Source organism: Sitophilus oryzae, unplaced genomic scaffold, assembly GCF_002938485.1.
Source record: "Sitophilus oryzae breed Bouriz unplaced genomic scaffold, Soryzae_2.0 scaffold_1639_pilon_pilon, whole genome shotgun sequence".
Lineage (NCBI taxonomy): Eukaryota > Metazoa > Arthropoda > Insecta > Coleoptera > Curculionidae > Sitophilus > Sitophilus oryzae.
In genome coordinates this window covers 667,585-687,619 of record NW_022146324.1, presented here as the reverse complement: position 1 = coordinate 687,619, position 20,035 = coordinate 667,585, and the positions used below count along the sequence as shown (strand labels likewise).

At 34.2% G+C, this 20,035-nt stretch overlaps 2 protein-coding genes across 9 annotated transcripts in view; one reads left to right on the top strand and one right to left on the bottom strand.

Moving 5' to 3' along the window:
- Positions 1–20,035, top strand: part of LOC115880586 (F-actin-monooxygenase Mical-like) — a 170,200-nt gene that overhangs the window by 59,454 nt on the left and 90,711 nt on the right. The gene's annotated exons all lie outside the window — the stretch shown is intronic.
- Positions 1,100–6,810, bottom strand: LOC115880597. 2 transcript variants are annotated; one of them, XM_030897871.1, is made up of 3 exons: positions 6,618–6,810; positions 4,218–4,515; positions 1,100–1,518 (listed from the first exon to the last, which is right to left on the bottom strand). In XM_030897871.1, exons 1-3 carry the CDS (start codon positions 6,758–6,760, stop codon positions 1,279–1,281), a joined length of 681 nt encoding a protein of 226 aa, XP_030753731.1. In that variant the 5' UTR covers positions 6,761–6,810; the 3' UTR covers positions 1,100–1,278. The 2 variants fall into 2 exon arrangements, with proteins under 2 accessions (XP_030753731.1, XP_030753732.1); XM_030897872.1 differs by having other exon boundaries at positions 4,218–4,386; positions 6,618–6,802.

The following is a 20,035-nucleotide window of genomic DNA, read 5'->3' as shown; positions in this document are numbered from 1 at the left end:
AAATCGACTTAGGAGATATTCATACTCGTCCGGTCTGCATTTAAGCAAAATGTACCATTATATAGTCCATAATGTGATTTTCCCTGCTCTCATTGGTTGAGACTAAACGCTGGTGCGTTTTGCCAACCGTGACTAAAACGTGGTACGTTCTGCCATATTCTTTCCAGCATGATGCAAATGTTTTAAGGACAATGCAGATTACACTAACATGTTATAAACGCCATTATTAAAATCTTTGATTTTTAGGAATGACCACAGAATTATCCTATTTAATATTTGATCGTCTTTTTAGGACCAACGTGAAATGTTAAGAAAACGCCTATTTTATAAAAATACTAGCGTGTATTAGCGACTTCGTTCGCGTCGAATTAATCATTTGTAATGGTGATGATAAAGCAAAGCAAGAATTTCCATTAACATACAAACTGGAATTTTATCCTTAGCTTTGGCATAAGGATAGGCCTTAGCTTATGCCATCGACATATTACATAGTGATCAAAACACATCACTGCTTTTTAATAGACATGTATATTGGATGACATCTAAACAGTAATGGATACATATAAAGTACTACAAAATCGGTTAAATTTTATAAAAAAAATATATATTTTTGTTTTTGTAATTAGTCTGAAAATTAACCGTTTTATTTTATGGGATTTTAGTCATCAATAAATTAATAATATAGGTAATCTAAGGAAATCGACATTCGAAAATTTATATTAATATTCAAATATAGGTACTTAATTTGGGCTGTCTTGATTTGACTGTAATTATTTTAATTTAAATCATTTTGCCGACTTAACTCACAGATCACAAGATTTAAATCAGAAATATACTTTCTGACTTTATGACTTCAGTAATAAAAACGACTTAAATTACATTATATTGATTTAACTCTACGAAAATGACTTGACATGATATAAAATGATTTAAGTCAAGATTGGTCAAGACTTAAATCATTTGAACTTTATGTTGAATTTGACTTAAGTACTGACGATTTAAATCATTTTGATTTTAGAAATGACTTAAGACTTTAAGAAGTTTTTTTGAAACTGATTTGTTACAGCTCTGGGTATAGGTATTTAAATAAGATATCATGTTGGTTTATTTATTCTTTATATTACACCAGTTTCTGATATTAATTTTCTGATATTTTTTACGTAACAATTTCGTAATGTAGAGCTATTTACTATATCGATTTCCAGTCTATAGTATCTAACGTTTTATTTTGTAATTTTTATGTTGACATTGTGAATTACTCTTTACATAATAACCGTTTTAATGGCCAAATATTTGTACGTTGTACAAAAATCCCCGTCTCCAACTGGAGCTTAGTTTGATTTTGACGTATTGGTAACCGACTCCGCCAGTTACGACTCTAGCTGTACAGGATGTTCCGTCCAGGAATCGGTTGTAGACTCTGATTGCCGAGATAATTTCGAATCCGTTGTAGCCTCCTGTGGGATATTTAACGCTCACGTCGTTGTAGCCGAACCATTTTGCTTCTCTGCGGTACGTCTGAAAATGAAGTAAATAATTAATTTGTCAGTATTTTAGAGGTGTCTAGTTCGTGAACGAACTAGTTCCAATGAACTATTCCGACCCTGGAATGAACTCAAAGAACTAGTTCCTCAGGACCTATTCCGGGATCGAGACTGTGACCGATATAATAATCCGACGGCGACGGATCGGCCAGCGCGATCATAGCCCGATGCTAGTCGGGAGTGGAGAGTGCCAGCCGTATGTTATGTACCTATCCCGGACCGAAAGGGCTGAGAGGAACTAGAGAAACTAATTAAAAGACCAGTTCAAAGGAATCTATTCAGTTGTGCAAATCGGAGATATAATAAAGGCGACGACGATGGATTCGGCCTGGTCTGTTGCGACAGCCGGCGTAATTACCACAGAAAATTGTCGTGGATACTGTTTTTCATTTTTAGGTTATTTGAATATTTTATGGGAATGTTTCACTTCAGGTCCCTAAAATTAAGAAATATCTTATAAAACGAAGTAGATATTCTGAATTGTTAAACAAAAAGCTTGAAGTGAGGAAAAATGCAATTTTTCGTAAAATTTTCCTATTATTTGCTCCAATTGATTTGTTATATAGTTTTTTACACTCTGATTTGAGTTTTTTCATTATAAAAATTATACAGATCATACTGTGAATAGTTCTGACTGACAACGAAACCCGTTAGCAAGCAACGGGTATGTCAGTGTTAGTCGTGAACTATTGTGAACTAAACATCTAGTTCCAGAAACTATTCCTCTCGAGGAATTGGAACTAAGGAACTAGTTCCTCTTAAGGAACTAGAATTACCACCTCTACAGTATTTAGTTTTTTGAAGATTTTTTATATTTAATATCACAAGTAGTATTTGGGCCGAAAACTAAATACTCCGAATCTATAGGCACATACCCTAGCATCCTTCAGGCAGAAATCTACACTTATCTTAGATAGATACTATCGGAAACAGGAAATAGCCATTTTATCTCTTATCCGATAGTCAAGCAGCATTAAAAGCGATCAACTCAGTAACCATCAATTCGAAGAATGCCTAGAGCAGCTGAACAAATTAGGCAAAAAAAGATTTCCTTTGGGTACCAGCTCACCAAAGGATAGAAGGCGTAATCGCAAAACAATTTCCGATGCACGTGATCAGCTTTGAGTGACAAGCGATGGCAACGGCTCTGCCAGATTGTGATGGATTTATAAGATGAATCTTAATTTAAAATTGACAAACAACATATTTATTATATCATTTTTTAAAGTTTAACGAGTTTTACGTTTTATTTTTAATTTAATAAATAATATTTTAGTGATTAATTGATTTATTTGTTTTATAGCTTATTTTACTTATTACATATTGGCAAAAACTAGTCCATTATGAACATTATTATAAACGTTATTATGGGTTATTCATTTATTGGTGTACATCTTCCAACGCCATAAGTGGTAATAACAAGTAAGAGGGTGCTATTAATCTATTAATGCACAAACTAATAATCACAGAACTTAATAAAAACTAATTTTGAAAGTGGTATAATGGTGCTTACCATTCAAACTTACTTCTCTGACTGCAGTCAAGGGTAATAAAGGACCTTTATTGTCACGTTCTCGTTCAAAATAGTAAAAAAAACAGGGAAGTTACAGGCTCTTTGCTTTGACTGTTTAAATGTTTCGGCATATTTCCACGATACAATTTCAAGAAATGCAATACAAAAACTCGAGAATTTAGTTCTTAAAAGAACTGTTTGTACGTAAAAGTGCAATTTTTAAAAAAAACTATGAAAATAAGCAAAAAAACGAGAATTACTCACAAAGATTCAACAACACGATATTATACAAAATCATGACTGCCATGACACTAGGATAATTATCAAATAATAAAGGACAACATTGCTGAACACTGCGCAATGTGACCAACATAGCGATAATAAAATTCGGTTTAAAATAATTTTTGCAGCTTTAATCTAAATAAAATATCTGTTACAATCATTTGCTCTATAAAGTAAAATGAAGAGCTGCTCGGTATCTTAAATTATACTACAAATTTAAACATTTTTGGCAAAATTTCATTTAGTCAAGTTTATAAAATTTAGAGTCAATGTCGATATAATTGATGACGTGCATCGGAAAATGTTTTGCGATTACAATAGCTATAAAAAGTAGCGAACACTCCACCAACTGGACCAGAACTGTTCTGCTTTCCAAACGGAACTCAAGAGCCTGGAAGGCTCCATCCGTAACCTGGAATGGGAATCCTCCAACGGGCTAGAACATTCGAAGAAATTTCTCAGAACTTATGACCGAGAAAAATCAAAGATTTTCCTTGATGTAAGTGCGAACAATCTTCGCATTGTTACGGGGTTTTTAACAGGATACTTCAGTAGATTGAAGGTAAGAAACAACGGCAAATGGAGATGCTGTGGGGAAAATGGGGAAACACCAGAACCCGTCGCCACTGACTGCGCCGAAACGACAACCATTCGTGCCATAAACTTTGGTACGACTGATATCGGAGATGGATAACTAACAAAACTGTAAAACCATCTCAGATACTGGTTTTTGTCAAAGCCCCGAGACTGTATGATGAGTTATAAGTCAAGAAATGGGGACAGAATAGATCTATAAGATCGTGTTGATTAACTTCCCCCTTCCTCTACAACCTACAACGTTTTTTAGAATTGTAATAGAAAAATCACAAATATCTTACCTGGTTGAATAATAATCTGTCGTATCTCTGGATAAGTCCTTGAAACAGGTGTCCATCATAGGTTTCGTTATAAGTTGTTGGTAAGGTGACGTTGTGTCCAGGAAACTGGTTAGCGTAGTACTGATTGAAAAAGTTATTTTTCGTTGCGTTGGAATTGTATCCAGGGTAACTATAATTATATCCGGGGTTAGTATAGTTTGGTTTAAAACCTGGATAAGTGGAATTGTATTTCGGATAAGTTTGGTTGAATTTGTATCCCGTGCTGGAGTTGAAGTTGCTGATGTTGTATTGAGAATTGCTGTATGAGAGAAACAAATAAATAAAATATAGATTTTTTCTCTAATTCATACGCACTTTTATTCCTTTATTTTTCAGAATCTTAACTGCTGTTATATCACAGCTTATTCAGTACCAGCTAGTCATCTTTGCTTGTTTTTAAGTATCTGCGTGTCACCTATACTGCGCGTATTCTTCTACACATACCAGATACCAGACCAGTTCAGTCAGCCAACACCAAACTCGATAGTATTTTTTAAACGAAGTGACAATGGAGCTTAGAACTCCATTAGTTGGGGAAATTTTAACCCAAAACACCAAATTCGTGGGAAATTCTAAACTCATTCTTCTCTATGCGTAAAAAATAGTTATCTGATACGCATTTCTTAAAGTGCGTAAATTCAAACTAACTACCGCAACTAAATACGTATTTTCGGTTGGCATCAGACATTATTCTTGTACCCCCTTCCATTGAATACATGGTGAATTTTTAATAAATGCTGATATTTCTAGGATGGTACATATATTTCGATCCCAGGGACATGCCCATGCTTTTTTGCGCGAAAAAAAATTGACAAGTATATCTCGAAATTTGTTGTGAAAATTTTTAAATTTTCAGTTAAAAACATATATGTATTGTGTTGACAACACTATATTGAATTTCGGAACTCGTGGGCATTTTTAGAAAAAAACTGTAAATTTTGACCGTCTTCGTTGGAAATTCTATTTCAGAAAGTTGACAACACTGCGCGCAAGCGAAGATGGCCATGGTTGATAACACTCGAAACAAGCGAAGATGACCAGCTGGTACTGAATAAGCTGTGCTATTGCTGCCAAGAACTCGAAAACAGCTGGCACTTGAATGTTATACAGGGTGAGAAATAAGTGCAAATATTTTTAGGGATAGTATATTTCGACCCCGGAAACACGAATATGAGTTTTTTTTCGCGAAATAAAAATTTGTAATTTTTTGAAAAAAAAATTTGGAATTTTTCTTTGGTTTTTGTTAAAAAACATAATTTTTGGATAATATGGTAACATAAGTATGTCCCCGGATTGTCTTTACTAGAGGAAAAACGTCATTGAGAAAAATGCATTCTTCATAAACATTTTTGCTTGCTCTAAAATAGTTAATTTGGTTTATACTTTTCCAAATTTCCATACCGTTTTAGAGAAAATTAAAAAAACATGAAAACATAGTTGAATTTTTTAGTCCTAAAAATTAAAAGGGGTTTCTATGGTAACATCATTCCAAATTTATTCTTTGATAGATTGTTATTGATTGTTATTGATATAATTTTAATTAACGTCATATTTTTTGCTGTTTTAAAATGTTAAAGAAGCACGAAATTTTTATGAAGAATGCGTTTTCCTCTAAATGTCAATTCAATAATCAAAATGTTTTTCCTTTTTCCTCTTGTAAACATAATCCGGGGACATACTGTAGGTAGTAGATTAAATTTACAAGAAAGAAAACCCAGAAAAGATCCAATGATTCTCAAAATATAAGCAAATATAAGAAATTTTCAAAGTAAAATAACTCGGTTATTTTGGACTTATTTGAAAAACTTATTTAGGACTCACCCTGTATATCTACGACTCTTGTGACGTCGTTTTTACTCAGTGATACGGTATTTTGCACACTGATGCGTCACATGGTCAAATAAGCTATAATTGATTAACTACTGTTTACTAATTAAGCATTCAGATTCAATTAAATTGCATTGAATAGTATATTTGAGTAATTAATCCAATTAATATTTTCTGTGCATGCAAATACTATGTCGGTTGTCATATTTATGAATTCAAATATGCGAAATATACCTACTATTCTGAATATAATTATTTTATTTTTGTACAAAGTATACTAATAAATTTAAAAATACTATAATAATAAATATCATGTGAAAATGATAACGGATAATAAATAAAAAAATGAATATTTCTACTTCAAAATTTGAATAATACTTTACAAAAGACTGATTTTGTTTTACATTCTATTTAAATTAATAATTGCGTGGTAGTTACGCTTTTCGAATCATATTTTCTATATTTACTTTCTCTATGAAATATATTTATAATCTTTCAGCCGGTACTTTACTTGCAAAATAAATATTAACATACCTGTATCCCGAATAATTCTGATACAAAGGATATGAAGAATTTACTGGAAACAGAACTTGAATCGGGACGTATTGTTGACTTTGAACTGTCAACACTAAAGCTGCCACAATGACACTGAAAATCAGGCTTCTGGAAAGCTCCATTTTTTCGTTTTTTGTCGTTTTTCGATTTAACTGATAACACAGTCAGTTTGTTAACTTTTATACGGTTTGAAGTTATCTACCGTGTTTACCTAATTTATAGACCAGGAGAGTTAATTCTAAGAGAATTTGGTTAGTTTGAAGGCGGTAGATAATGGTGAATTATGAAATGATATTTTTTAGAGTGCAAGTCCAATCATAGGAATTCATGTTTTTTTAAAAAATTAATAAATTTTAAATAAGTTAGTAAGTAAGTAAGGTAGTAATAAGTTAGTAATTTATAAATAAGAAATAACTTACTGCAAAATGGTTATCTCATAGATTTAATTGACGACACTATCAAGAAAATTGACTACAAAAAAAATCACCCAAACAAGACAGCTATGATGACGAATCACCTACACCCACTACCACAGTGCACTATGGTTTCTAGAAACTACTTTTTTGGCCAAAATTAAACAACTTACATTTAATAAAAATTTTGACTGTAAATTTGTGTTTTTAATAAAATAATAAAAGACTAATAAAATGAAGTTATTTTTAATCTTTCATTCAACGTGTGATTAACTTTTACCTATAAAGCATCTTCTATATCTAGTTCGAAAAAAGATAGTTGATCAATCATCGAATTACTGCTGTCCAAAAAACAATCTTCTTTAGAAATATCTTCTTCTTTTTGCATTTCTTCTTCTTCTTGCTCTTCCTCCTCGTATTCGTCTTCTTTTACATGCTTCTCTTCAAATTGTTCTTCATTTAACTTCTTTTCGATAAAGTCAGGTACACGAAGTAGGTTAAGTACATCTGCAGGATAACTAAATTTACAAAGCAGCCTGCACAAGTAAGGTATTTTGCAGCCTGCACAAGTGAAGCCCAATCCTGCTTATATTCCTCGGAAACTTTTGAGGCCGTTCTTCTCTGGATTCTGGATTATTTCTAAGTTAAATAATCGTTTTCCTTCCATTAAATTTACGCATGAAATTGAGAACAACGACAGATTACCATTTCTAGATGCATTAGTTATTAGAAATACTAGAAATACTAATTGCCTGGAATTTGATATCTATAGGAAAAATACCACCACACGCAGATATATTCCTAACGAATCACATCATAGTGTTGAACATAAAATGGCTAGTTTAAATTTCTTAGTTTCCCACTTTCCAACGAAAGATATGAAATAAAAAGAGATTACATTAGGAATGTAGGTGAGTGTAATGGATATTCTCCTTCACTAGTTGATAAATTAATTAGAAAACGTAGGTATAGGTTAATGATTTCTGAAAATTCGACTTTTCAAGTGGAGAAAGATACGTCTAAATATTTTTCGATACCGTTTGATAGAGAGTTATCCCGTGGTCTAAAAGGAATTTTTAAGAATGTCAATTATAAACTTGTGTATAGTGCTAATAATAAATTACAACAATTATTAGGTAATCCAAAGGATAAAATACCTCCACTGGAAAGGTCGGGTATTTATGAAATTTCTTGTAAAGATTGTAATCAAAAATATGTTGGGCAAACTAGAAGATCAATATTAACTAAATTTAAAGAACATTTAGCTCAGATAAGATATGGTAGACCGGATAAAACTTGCGTTGCCGAACATATTGTTGATAAAGAACATTGTATAGATCTTAATAATTTAAAATTAATTAAACAAGTCTCAAATTACAGACAATTAGATGCATATGAAAGCATCAGAATTAATAAAAGTAAAGATAGTATGAACAGAGACAACGGTCCAATTCCTTCAAGTTCTTTGTTCCTACTACTCTAGTGGCGGAAATCTAACTGTTACGCTCAGTGGGCTCTGACTCGGTTGGCTAGATTTTGCCACGCCCACTCGGTGTCCACTGAGTGAGTATATAAACGCTCAACTTGTAGATTGTACTTTAGTTTATAATCATCTGCTGATGATGCTAACATGGTTAGCGAAACGCTCGTCCAGTGTAAAAGTAAAAGTGTTTTGGTGTATTGTGGTGATTTAGTGTTTTTATTTTGCTGTGTAACACCAAAGGTTCCAACCCTCAACTGTAATCTGGATTCTGCAAGATTGCTCCGAAAAAGGTAATCGTGGGCGGCCGGCAGATGTTGTGGATAGAAGGGGTTCATTTAACTTAAGGATAAAATCCTCCCTTAACCAGTCTTCATTTTGTTTTAAAAATAAATCATTAAGCCGCGAAGCCGCCTGCCATTTTCTTTCAAAATTTATACAAAAGCGATTTATCTTTTTTTCCATAGTGCTTGATAGTTCTTGTTCATTATTCTAAAATTTCTGTCTTACAAAATTTGAAACGTACCCATTTTTCTCAACTTTATCGGCCCCTTGTAGCCATTTTTCCAAAAGATCAATTTTTTTCAATCGATACATAGCTGAAAAAAAATTCTTTTAAAAAAAAGTTGCAGCTAGTAGCAGCCAATTTTTTCTTTGATATGTTCAGAAAGGATTGTTTCAAATTTTACAGTAGCATCTAGCATAGAGAAACATGGAGAATTTTTTATAAGTCAAACTAAACTTTTATCTTTTTATTTATGTTTTGTCTTAGCCCGCGGTTACATTGGATGCGTATCCGTGCGTTTTTTGGTCGTACGTGCTCGGACGTGCACGCAGCTAAAAACAAACAAATGGTATCGACGCAGGCGGTTACATTGGATCGGAGTTTGCGCGTCCGTGCACGTACGTCAATTTCTGTTGGTCGGATGAAAACAAACTGGTTTTTTTTTTTAATACGTGCACGTCCGAGCGTTCGAATTTTTATATCTCTGTGCCCAATATATTCCCAAAAAATTTGAATATTTTTGAATATCAGGTTTATTTTTATTTAGGATATAATTAATGTTGCTGGAAACATTCTAAAATATTCAAAAAATTTGACCGGTTACTGTTTTAATTCACCAAACATTTTAGATATTCATTTTCTTCTGTTCATAAGCAGTTATTTTAACATTAAATCCTCAGACAGCATCAAAGTAGTGGCGTCCGTTTTGACAAACTCGACACACAGGACACCATGAACGCGCATCTAATGTAACCACTAAAATAAAATAGTCGTGCGAGGAAATTCCGTTGTAACAGTCAAATTTCCTCGCAACCACCTCTGTGTGCTAGCTCATAAAATATCGCAAATAGCTATTATTTTTGCATCATGTTTACTATAATTTTATTGTTAAATATTGTTTTATTTAAATTTTACAATTATGCAACCCGATATACACCGCGCTATAGAGCCACAGAATATTGTCACTGGATGCCGCCCAGCATTATAATTTTTGTCCATCTCTCTATATCTTTGGTCATCACTTTTGTCCGTCACAGTCAACACACACACAAATCAGATGTTTTTGGATTTATTTATCCTTTGTTTTGGTTATTGAAATTTTATAATTATCAGATAAAATTTCGTAGTTAAATTGGTTATTTTTGATGTGGATCGCAGTGTGCAATTCGTTCATTTAATTCATTGACCGGATATCGAAGATGGCTGTGAAAATAATCTAGAACATCGTTTTTATTTATGCCTTTTGTGAGTTGGACTAGTCAAGATATATAGTTCTCTATCTATATCCTGGAGGAGATTTCCGGTTGAAATCTGATTTTGTGAAGGAAATTGAATCCTTGCATCACTTCTTGTGTACTCCCCGGCTGAAGAGTGTCGTCGTGAAGAACTGGCTGCCGTTCCGTGAAGCATTCCCTGTTGGTGTTTAGCAGGTCTTCGTAAAGAAGGATTAAGTCTTCCGGAACACATTTGGTCAGAGACGTGGTTGTATTTTGTGGGATTTACACGGACCACCGACCAGTTTCCATAATGGGATTAAAATAGCCTTTTTCCGACCGATATTCCGATTCCACGTGCCCAAGAAGTCCCCGAACAGTTCCAAGGTATGCTATAATTCTTCTGCCTAGTCTAAGTCAATGCTCAACTGATTTTTATTCGTATTGTTGACTGGTTTACGACTTTTCCACGCCCACGTGGTGTAGAAAGATTAGTTGAGTGTTATCTTCCTTAAATCTTATTTGGTTGTTCGTAATTGTAGAGCAAGAAGACCGATCCAGACCGTAGCACAGAACAGTCCAGAATTCCATCCGTTCCTGTTGCCCGTGTGTAGAGTTACCTGTTGGACATCATAAACCCTCGTTGAGGTAAAGTTCAGATTTAATTAGTCCTTCTTTATTACCTTCATTAACTCCTACACGTTGTGCTAGTCCTCGTTCTATAATTGAGGCTCTTTTCTAAGACAACCAATATTATTTAGAGTTTTTATGTTCATCATTTGAAACACCTGCCATGCATCTGTACCTCTGCTGACATCCGTAGGCTCCAGTGACATTGCATCGAGCTGCTGTACACCGTTGTAGCCACCCTGTAGCTATGCACTATAACTAAGCCGGAGGAAGTTTCAGTAGTTTGCAAGTACTTGTCAAGACGTTACGTTAGAGCAAGATCGTTTAGATATTAGTATAATTTTAGACTTGATTTATGGGTATAAACCACCCTGATTGTATTTAGTATTAAGTTAGATAAGGGGGTTTGACGTCATAGGTTTAGTTATTGCATTTAATTTAAAATTCCATTTTCTTTTCCAACCTTTCGATTTAAATAATTTCTTAACATATTACATTTTACATTTCATTCGTTTTTTTATATATATTTAACTTTTTAATATTTTAATAAATTGCTTAAATATTTTTAGTAGTATTATTTACAGTCTAGTCTCATAGTTAAGTTAGAGTCACTTAAGTTTAACGAGTTATAGCATATTTGAAGTTCATGGTAGTTGCACTCAACAGTTCGAGGTTAGTGTTGAAGTCTACTTAATAGTTACATCTTTATTGCCGAGTTCATAGAGTATAATCTCGTGGCGCCCTTTTATTAATATCTTTGAACCCCGACGACCCGGCTGTTAAAATTAAAAAGCTAGTGGCCTCTATGTAACTCATTCTGCATTAAGTAAACTTGTGTTTTATTGAACTTCAAATTAGAAAGGGCGTGGCACCGTCAGAGCTCGCACGTTTAAAAAAACGCACGGACCCGCGTCCAGTGTAACCGCGGGCTTAAACTCATTATTTTTAATTAATTAAAAAATAATGGACGCTGATTCTTATGTGCAATTGTTAGTGATTTCTTAAAAATACATACCATAAAGTGTAAAAATAACAGTAATCCGTTTTTATATCCCACTGAAATATATCGCTTAATATTCACCAAAACTCTTCCGAAAATAAACAACTGAATAGGCACAATACAACTGAATAGGCACAAAAAAAATACAAAATGTCTAAAAATAAATACTGATAAGGAATAAAAATGAAAACTAAACACAAAAATATATGCATGTGGTCTTCTTCATTTGTATATCTGCTTGCATTCCACTTACAAAAAAAGTCCATATACAGTGAGTCTAAAATATGTATTTTGGCCTCTATGATTTTGGCCAAAAAATTAGCTTCTAGAAACCATAGTGCAGTGGCCGGTTCCTTAAAATTTTCATTTAATTTATACATGAATATACAGGGTGGTCCGAACTGTATTCCGGAAACTTCGGCAGCAGATAAAAATAAGTAAAAAAGTTCGTATAGATGTATGTCCTAAATTGCTTAATTTCTGAGATACAGGGTGTAGAAGTTTCACTTTTATTTCGATTTTTTCTAAATAATCTCTGATGTAACATCAATATTTGGATGAAAATTGGTGTCGGGCAGTTTTTTGACATGAGAAATTGATTTTGGTGTCAATATGACTCCTATTTTAGAGGGCGCCACCTACATGTGTTTTATAACTGTTTTGAAGAGTAATATTTTTTCGTCCGTACCTGTATAAAAGTACTGAGTAAAAAATATACATTTCCGTGATTTTTTACGTAAAAAATGTCTCTTGGTAAAAATCGCTACTAACAACCGTTCTCAAGATATTTAGAATGGAAATAGTCAATACATGTCATTATTGACAAAAAATAAACATATTGAGTAGACAGTTATTTGACTGAAATGATAAATTTGGGAACTTTTTATTTTTTTTTAATTAATCTTAAATTTTTCTTCAAAAAAATGACGATAAAACAGTTCCTGTTGAACTTTTGGAACAAAAACATTTCGAATTTATTATTTCAGTCTGATAACTATTAATTTGGTTAACATGTTTAATTTATGCAATGATATGCAGGTATTGGATAATTTCGATTAATATCTCGAGAACCATTATATAATAGTAATAATAATAATAATAATCCAAAGCTCAGGGATGTAAAGACCAACTAATAATCGACGCAGTAATCATGGAACATGCGAAAAAGAATAAAAGAGACCTGCATACAGCATTCATAGACTACCAAAAAGCGTTCGACAGCGTGTCCCACTCCTGGCTGATAGAGAGTCTTAGGCTGTACAAAATCGATTCACAAATTGTTACACTACTGGAAAGCCTAATGAATTCATGGAAAACGAACCTGATATTGAATAACCAGACCACAGGCATTTCGATTCATATTAAACGGGGAATATTCCAGGGTGATGCACTAAGTTCCCTCTGGTTCTGCATTGCATTAAATCCATTAAGCAGCATGTTAACCCATACGGACAGTGGATTTAAGATATCCGAAGAAAATGTGAGTCACCTTATGTATATGGATGATATCAAACTGATATCCAACACACAAAATGGTCTAAATAAACTTATAAGAACAACTGAAGAATTTTCCAATGATATAAGAATGAACTTTGGCCTAGAAAAATGTAAAACAAACCATATGGAAAGTGGAAAATGGTGTCAGTCAGATGACTTCATCCTTTTAGAAGAATCAGGAGGAGGAACTGTGAGATCTATGGATAAACATGAAACATACAAATATCTAGGGTTTATACAGTCACAGGGAATTAATGGCAGTGAAATGAAAAATCAAATAAAGAACACGTTCAAGACCCGATTAAATGCTGTCATGAAGACCCAGCTCTGCGGAAGCAATAAAGTCCAAGCTACAAATACATTTGTAATGCCAACGATAACATATAGCTTTGGAATCATTAAATGGACCCCTACAGAACTGGACGAACTAAACAGGTCTGTTATCAAAATATCGATCCCATCATCCAAAAGCATGTAAAGAACGTTTCCATCTTCCAAGAGATATAGGAGGGCGAGGCGTCATGGATCTGCGACTACAACATAAAAAACAAAAACCTACGAACGTGTTTCCACACGATAGCATCAACATCAAGCCTCTATGATACCATAAGCAAAACAGATAAAAAATTGACGCTTCTGAATCTTAGTGATAAAGAAATGAATATAGATGCTGGTTACACAATAGCTCTGCAAAAAAGCAAGTGGCAAGGAAAAGAGCTACATGGCCGATACCTCAATACACTTGATCTGGACAGCATTCATAAGCCAGCTTCAGTAGCATGGCTGACACACGGAACGATTTTCCCAGAGACAGAGGGATTTATGTGCGCAATTCAAGACCAAGAAATAGCCACAAGATCATACCTAAAATATATAATAAAGGACCCCACAATTAAAACAACTGTATGTCGAATGTGCGAAGAAGGAAACGAGAATATAGAACACATTATTAGTAGTTGTACAACACTAGCTTCAAGAGAGTATACCGACAGACATAACAACGTAGCAAAAATAATACATACAGAACTTAGTTTGAAATATAAATGCATTAACGAGCGCATTCCATATTATAATTATGTCCCAATGAACGTCCTAGAGAATGATGCTTGTAAATTATATTGGGATAGAGAAATATTAACAGATCGGACTGTGCAACATAACAGACCAGACATATGTCTGCTGGACAAACTCAAAAAAGAAATCTATCTTATTGATATCGCTGTCCCTGCCCCTACAAATGTCAACCGAAAACATCAAGAAAAGATCGACAAATATACCTTACTAGCACAGGATATGAAAGAAGTCTGGGGAGTGGATAAGGTGTCAGTGGTGCCTATAGTGATTGGATCAACTGGAGAAATCCCCAAGCAGCTCCTTCACAATCTGAAAAAACTAGAACTTAACCAAAATCTTTACATACAACTTCAGAAGTCAGTTATTCTCGCAACATGCAACATAATGAGAAAAGTATTAAACTTGAGAAGATAGCTAAAAACTAATCATTGTCATCATATTGTCTTGCCCCTTGGGGCCGACAATAGATTTACTTACCGTTTAACGTAAAAAAAAATCCAAATAAAATTGAAACTTCTACACCCTGTATCTACGAAACTAAGCATTTTTATCTGCAGAATATGCTGCCAAAGTTTCCGGAATACAGTTCGGACCACCCTACATACTCCCCGGCACAAAATTCCGCCACCCTAAAAATTTGAGTTTGATGTTTCATAACTTTTTATTTTGTAAACCGATTTTTATGATTATGGTATCAGTGTGAAGATAAATTTATTGGCATTATTTTTTATTATTTTAATGGCTTATATTCTTCAGTTAGGTGGGTTTATATCGGGGTAAATCGAAACGTTGTTTTTTGCAATAAATTCAAAACACCCTATGGAAAAAATGAGACGGGCATTTTGGATAAAAACACTTCCCTGTAATCTTAGATGTATTCCCAACATTTCATTTTTTGAATTATCTCATTATATCTATTAGAGCGAAGGCTCGTATATAACCCCAATTCCCCCACCGTGGGAATTTGTGAGCTAAATATTTTTTGCTTGGTATTGTCATGTAGTTTAAGGTTTTAGCTGTTTGCCTAATGCCAATTACAGCGTAGCCCGGAAAAACGTAGATAACTGAGGAAAGAGAAAAAAACAAAAATTCAGTAAAACTCCAAGTCACGTTCTCAATGTTTTTTCAAATTTGAGTTGATTTGAAATTGTGAAAATTAAATAAAGTAATATTAGTAAAATCTAAATTAGAAAAATATTCTAAATTCGTGCCTATCATTATATCATTAGGAGAATCACTTACACTTACAGAAAATCAATGTCAGACCTAGAGGAATTCGTGTGTTACTTCTTGTACACTGATAAAGGATATACAGATATAAATAAGCTACGGTACGATTTGTTCACACAAAAATACTGTCCCACAGTGACATCTGCTTCACCAGATCCACAAGGTGTTGAAATAAGTTTACTACCGTTTTGCAAAGCTTCTCTTGAAAACCACATCCGTCGTGTAAACTACCAGTGCTACATAACACTAAATCCAGTGGGACATGGCTGGAAATTAGAAAATGGACAACTGAAGATTGATTGGACCAAAGGGGATCTTTTGCCGCCCGAACTAACTGATGTTTTGGAAAACTATCATCCAGATGAGTTTGAAGATGAAGATGAACCAGACCTCTATAACTTTACTGATATACTACATAAGGATGAAAATGAAAAAGAAAGCTATTGATTACAGATGGAACTTTGGAATTTTCTGATTCATTTATGTTCAGATGCATGCATCCATAATTTAAAACGCTGTGTTTTTTCATGTTATAAATAAATAAAATTAAGAATTTTGGACCTGATGATTTACTTTTTTAGCTATTTCCCCAATAAACAGACCATCAAAAAATAAGGGAAAACTTTTACCGTTTTTCTGCGCTTTTCCGTGTTTTTCCGGACTAAGCTGTAATTGATATGAGGCAAACAACTAAAATCTTAAATTATATGGCAAAACAAAGAAAAAAAATTCCCACACACAAATTCCCACTGGAAGGGGAGGGTTTTATATTTGTGGCCCATGGTCTATATTCTTTTATGAGCTACACATTTTTAAGTAAAGTACTGATCTCAGAGATTTTTTTATTGACCAAAACAATAATTTTATATTAATTTTAATAGAGTGTATGTCCACCTCTCGCAGCAGTAACAGCTCGAGGTCTTCGTCATATCGATATTAATTAATAAGGGTAGTTATTCTTTCTTGATCTACAGCTTGGTGAATATCAAGCTATAGATCAAGAAAACCCATTACAAGAGCTAAGGCTAGCATTAACGGAGGAATAATTTCCGTTAATGCTAACCATAGGTCTTGTAAAGTTTGTGGTGGAATAGGACGACGACGAACAGCTCTTTTAAGTTCATTGCAGAGATATTCGATTGGATTTAGGTCGGGACTACAAGGAGGTCATTCCAATCTTCGTAATCCAACCTCATCCAGGTACTCGTTAACTACTCTTACTCCAAACTCGTTACCCCGTGCAACGTGGGGTCTGGTTTGGTTTTTGTCAAGAGAAATTGTCATGCATCAGTATAAACTGATTTCCAGTGAAAGGAGCAAATGGAACGACAACTTCTTGGAGGACATTCTCAATATAACGGTGAGCATTGAGAGCTCCATTTTCAACAAGTTCAAGATTGTAAAATTGTTAGTACTTTATTAAAAAATGTTAGGAATACATCTAAGATTACAGGAAAATGTTTTTATCCAAAATGCCCGTTCCATTTTTACCACCCAGGGTGTTTTGAATTTATTGCAAAAAACGAAGTTTTGTTTTACCCCGGTATAAACCCGCCTAACCGAAATATTTAAGCCACTGAAATAATAAAAAATAATGCCAACAAATTTATTTACAAACTAATACATGCTAATACCATAATCATAAAAATCGAAGTGCAAATTAAAAAGTTATTAAACATCAAACTTAGTCAAAATTTTAGGGTGAATTTTGTGCCGGGGAGTTTATTTTGTTCTAGTAGGCTGGTTTTGGTAATCAAAAAAAAATCAACATAGGTGTATTGGTTAGTCTCCTATTAGTCTATATCTATGTTTGAATTTTATTCCTTGTTATTCTCTTGTATCTCACAGTCTATAAGATGTTTATATTCCAGTTGCATTTCGTAACAGTTCGGTGCAAACAGATAAGGTGACAGCATATTTGAATAAGATTTCGTTTTCTGTGAACAGGTCATGTGAGGGTGGCTGAGTCGTTTACTTTTCCAAAAAGAGTGTTTTTTTTGAAAATGGGTAATATGTCACGACTATTTTTGACTTACTGTTTGATTAGAGTAAAATATTTAATCGTTTAGTTTTTCTTTGTAATCTGTAAACTTTATCCTTTTATCCATTGTACATATTGGTACAATGTAATTTTAACAATATTCAATAAGACATGTATGATAATACCGTATGACTGAAAAAAACTGGCGTCAGTTGGATTTGAAATGACGATCGATGACATACCCCATATAATTTTCCATTTACTTAATATGACAGCCATCTTCATTCCGAAGCCATCTCTGACGCCATCTTTTTTCACATAAAAAAATATAGTACACACACTTCACAATATTATATTAGGGAACAATATTATACAGGGTCCGGCAATAAGTGCGTCGGGCATCTGTAGCTCCTGGAATACAAAAATTGTTTAAGAAAATAATAATTATGAAAATTTTGTACGAGGATGTATTTCAGGAAAATATTTTAACTTCTATAGGGTGGCTCAAAAAAGTATGAGTGGATCAAGATTTTTTTTTAAATGGAACACCCTGTATATTATTGCATTTTTGGCTTCGTTTCAATCCACTTTACGTAATCCTAAGATATGAGAAAATATATTTCGATAGTTTCTGAGATATTAATAAATAAATAAAAAAAAACTCATAATTTAAGTGAGGATGCAGTCAATAATCACCACATAGGCTAATAAAACTACTTTTTCAACTTAGTCAGTCATGACTAACCTGCTATTTTTAAATAAATATATATATATATATATATATATATATATATATATATATATATATATATATATATATATATATAATATATATATATATATATATATATATATATATATATATATATATATATATTGTAAGATTCCGGTTGGGGATTTTGGGTTGCTGGTAAATAATCCACACTCGCGTGAAAGTTACAACTACTTTAATGACAAAAAAACTTAGAAAACAATAATAAAACGATTAAAAATCACCCGGCGTTCAATGTCACGTCAAGACCTTCACAGACTGACTGCTCGGGCGGCGTTGTCGGTTTGTTCATCGTATTTGGGGAACATGGGACAGCTCGGGAGGTCGTTACACACTCCCCCCTGGCCTTGAACTCGTCTCGAGGAAGGGCCAGTAACCTTCTTGGGACGTCCTCTTTTCCTGATGGGGACTATTGGTACCGGCGGAGGCGATGACTCGTTAGGCGACCTAGTTTTGGCCGCAGTAAGCGATGATACATGATGTACTCCCAAAGGTGTAGTGAGGTCATTAGGTTGGGCCACCTGATAGCTAGTGGGTGACACTATTTTAATGATTTCATATGGTCCATCACGTTTGGGGTAGAACTTTGAAGTAAGTCCCTTGGTGGCGTCGCTTAACGCGTGAACATTGACCCATACTCGATCTCCAACTTCATACATGGGAGTGTCTTGTCTTTTCTGATCATGATAACGTTTTCGTCACTTTGTCTAAGGATCGGGGCAGACACCAAGAGTGACTTCAATAAGTCAAACGATGCTTGTTCTTCGGATGTCCATTTCCAAACTGCATTCTTCTTAGTCAGATTGCTAAGAGGACGGGAAACTTCAGCAAAATCTTTAATGAAGCGACGAAACCAGCTGGCGGTTTGTAAAAACGATTTCACTTCGTGGACGTTTCTGGGAACTGGTCGTTTGGCTATGGCGACTGTTTTTTCTGGATCCACTGAGAGTCCTTGAGTCGTAATCAAATGTCCGAGATACTTAACTTGAGAACACGCGAACACACACTTTTTTCGATTTGCCTGAAGCTTAAAATGACGTAGTCTATCAAACACAATGTCCAAGTCTTCTAAGTGTTCATCAAACGAACTTGAAAGCACAATCAGGTCGTCAAGGTAGGTGAGTACTACTATGTTGCCATTTTCCTTTTTTAGTCCATTCCGAAAACGATCCATAAGCCGCTGAAACGTGGATGGCGCGTTTTTTAGCCCGAAGGGCATGCGGTTATACCGAAATGTGCCAAATGGTGTTACAAAGGCGGTTTTATCGCGATCCGGTTCGTGTACACTAACCTGATGATAGCCCGCTCTTAAGTCTATTGTTGACATGTAAAACGTACGTTTAGCTGCATGGAGCAAATCGTCCATTCGCGGCAACGGATAAAAGTCTGTCGTAGTAACCTGATTTAGCTTTTGATAGTCCACACAAAGACGCACACCTCCGTCTTTTTTGTCAACCAAGACGACAGGCGCGGCCCACGCACTTTCGCACTCTTCTATTACTCCTTCTTCCAGAAGCCGATCCAGTTCTTTTTTCAAAACTTGTTTCTTCTGAGGGGCCATGCGATAAGGTGGAAGCGCTATAGGCTGATGATCCTTGGTA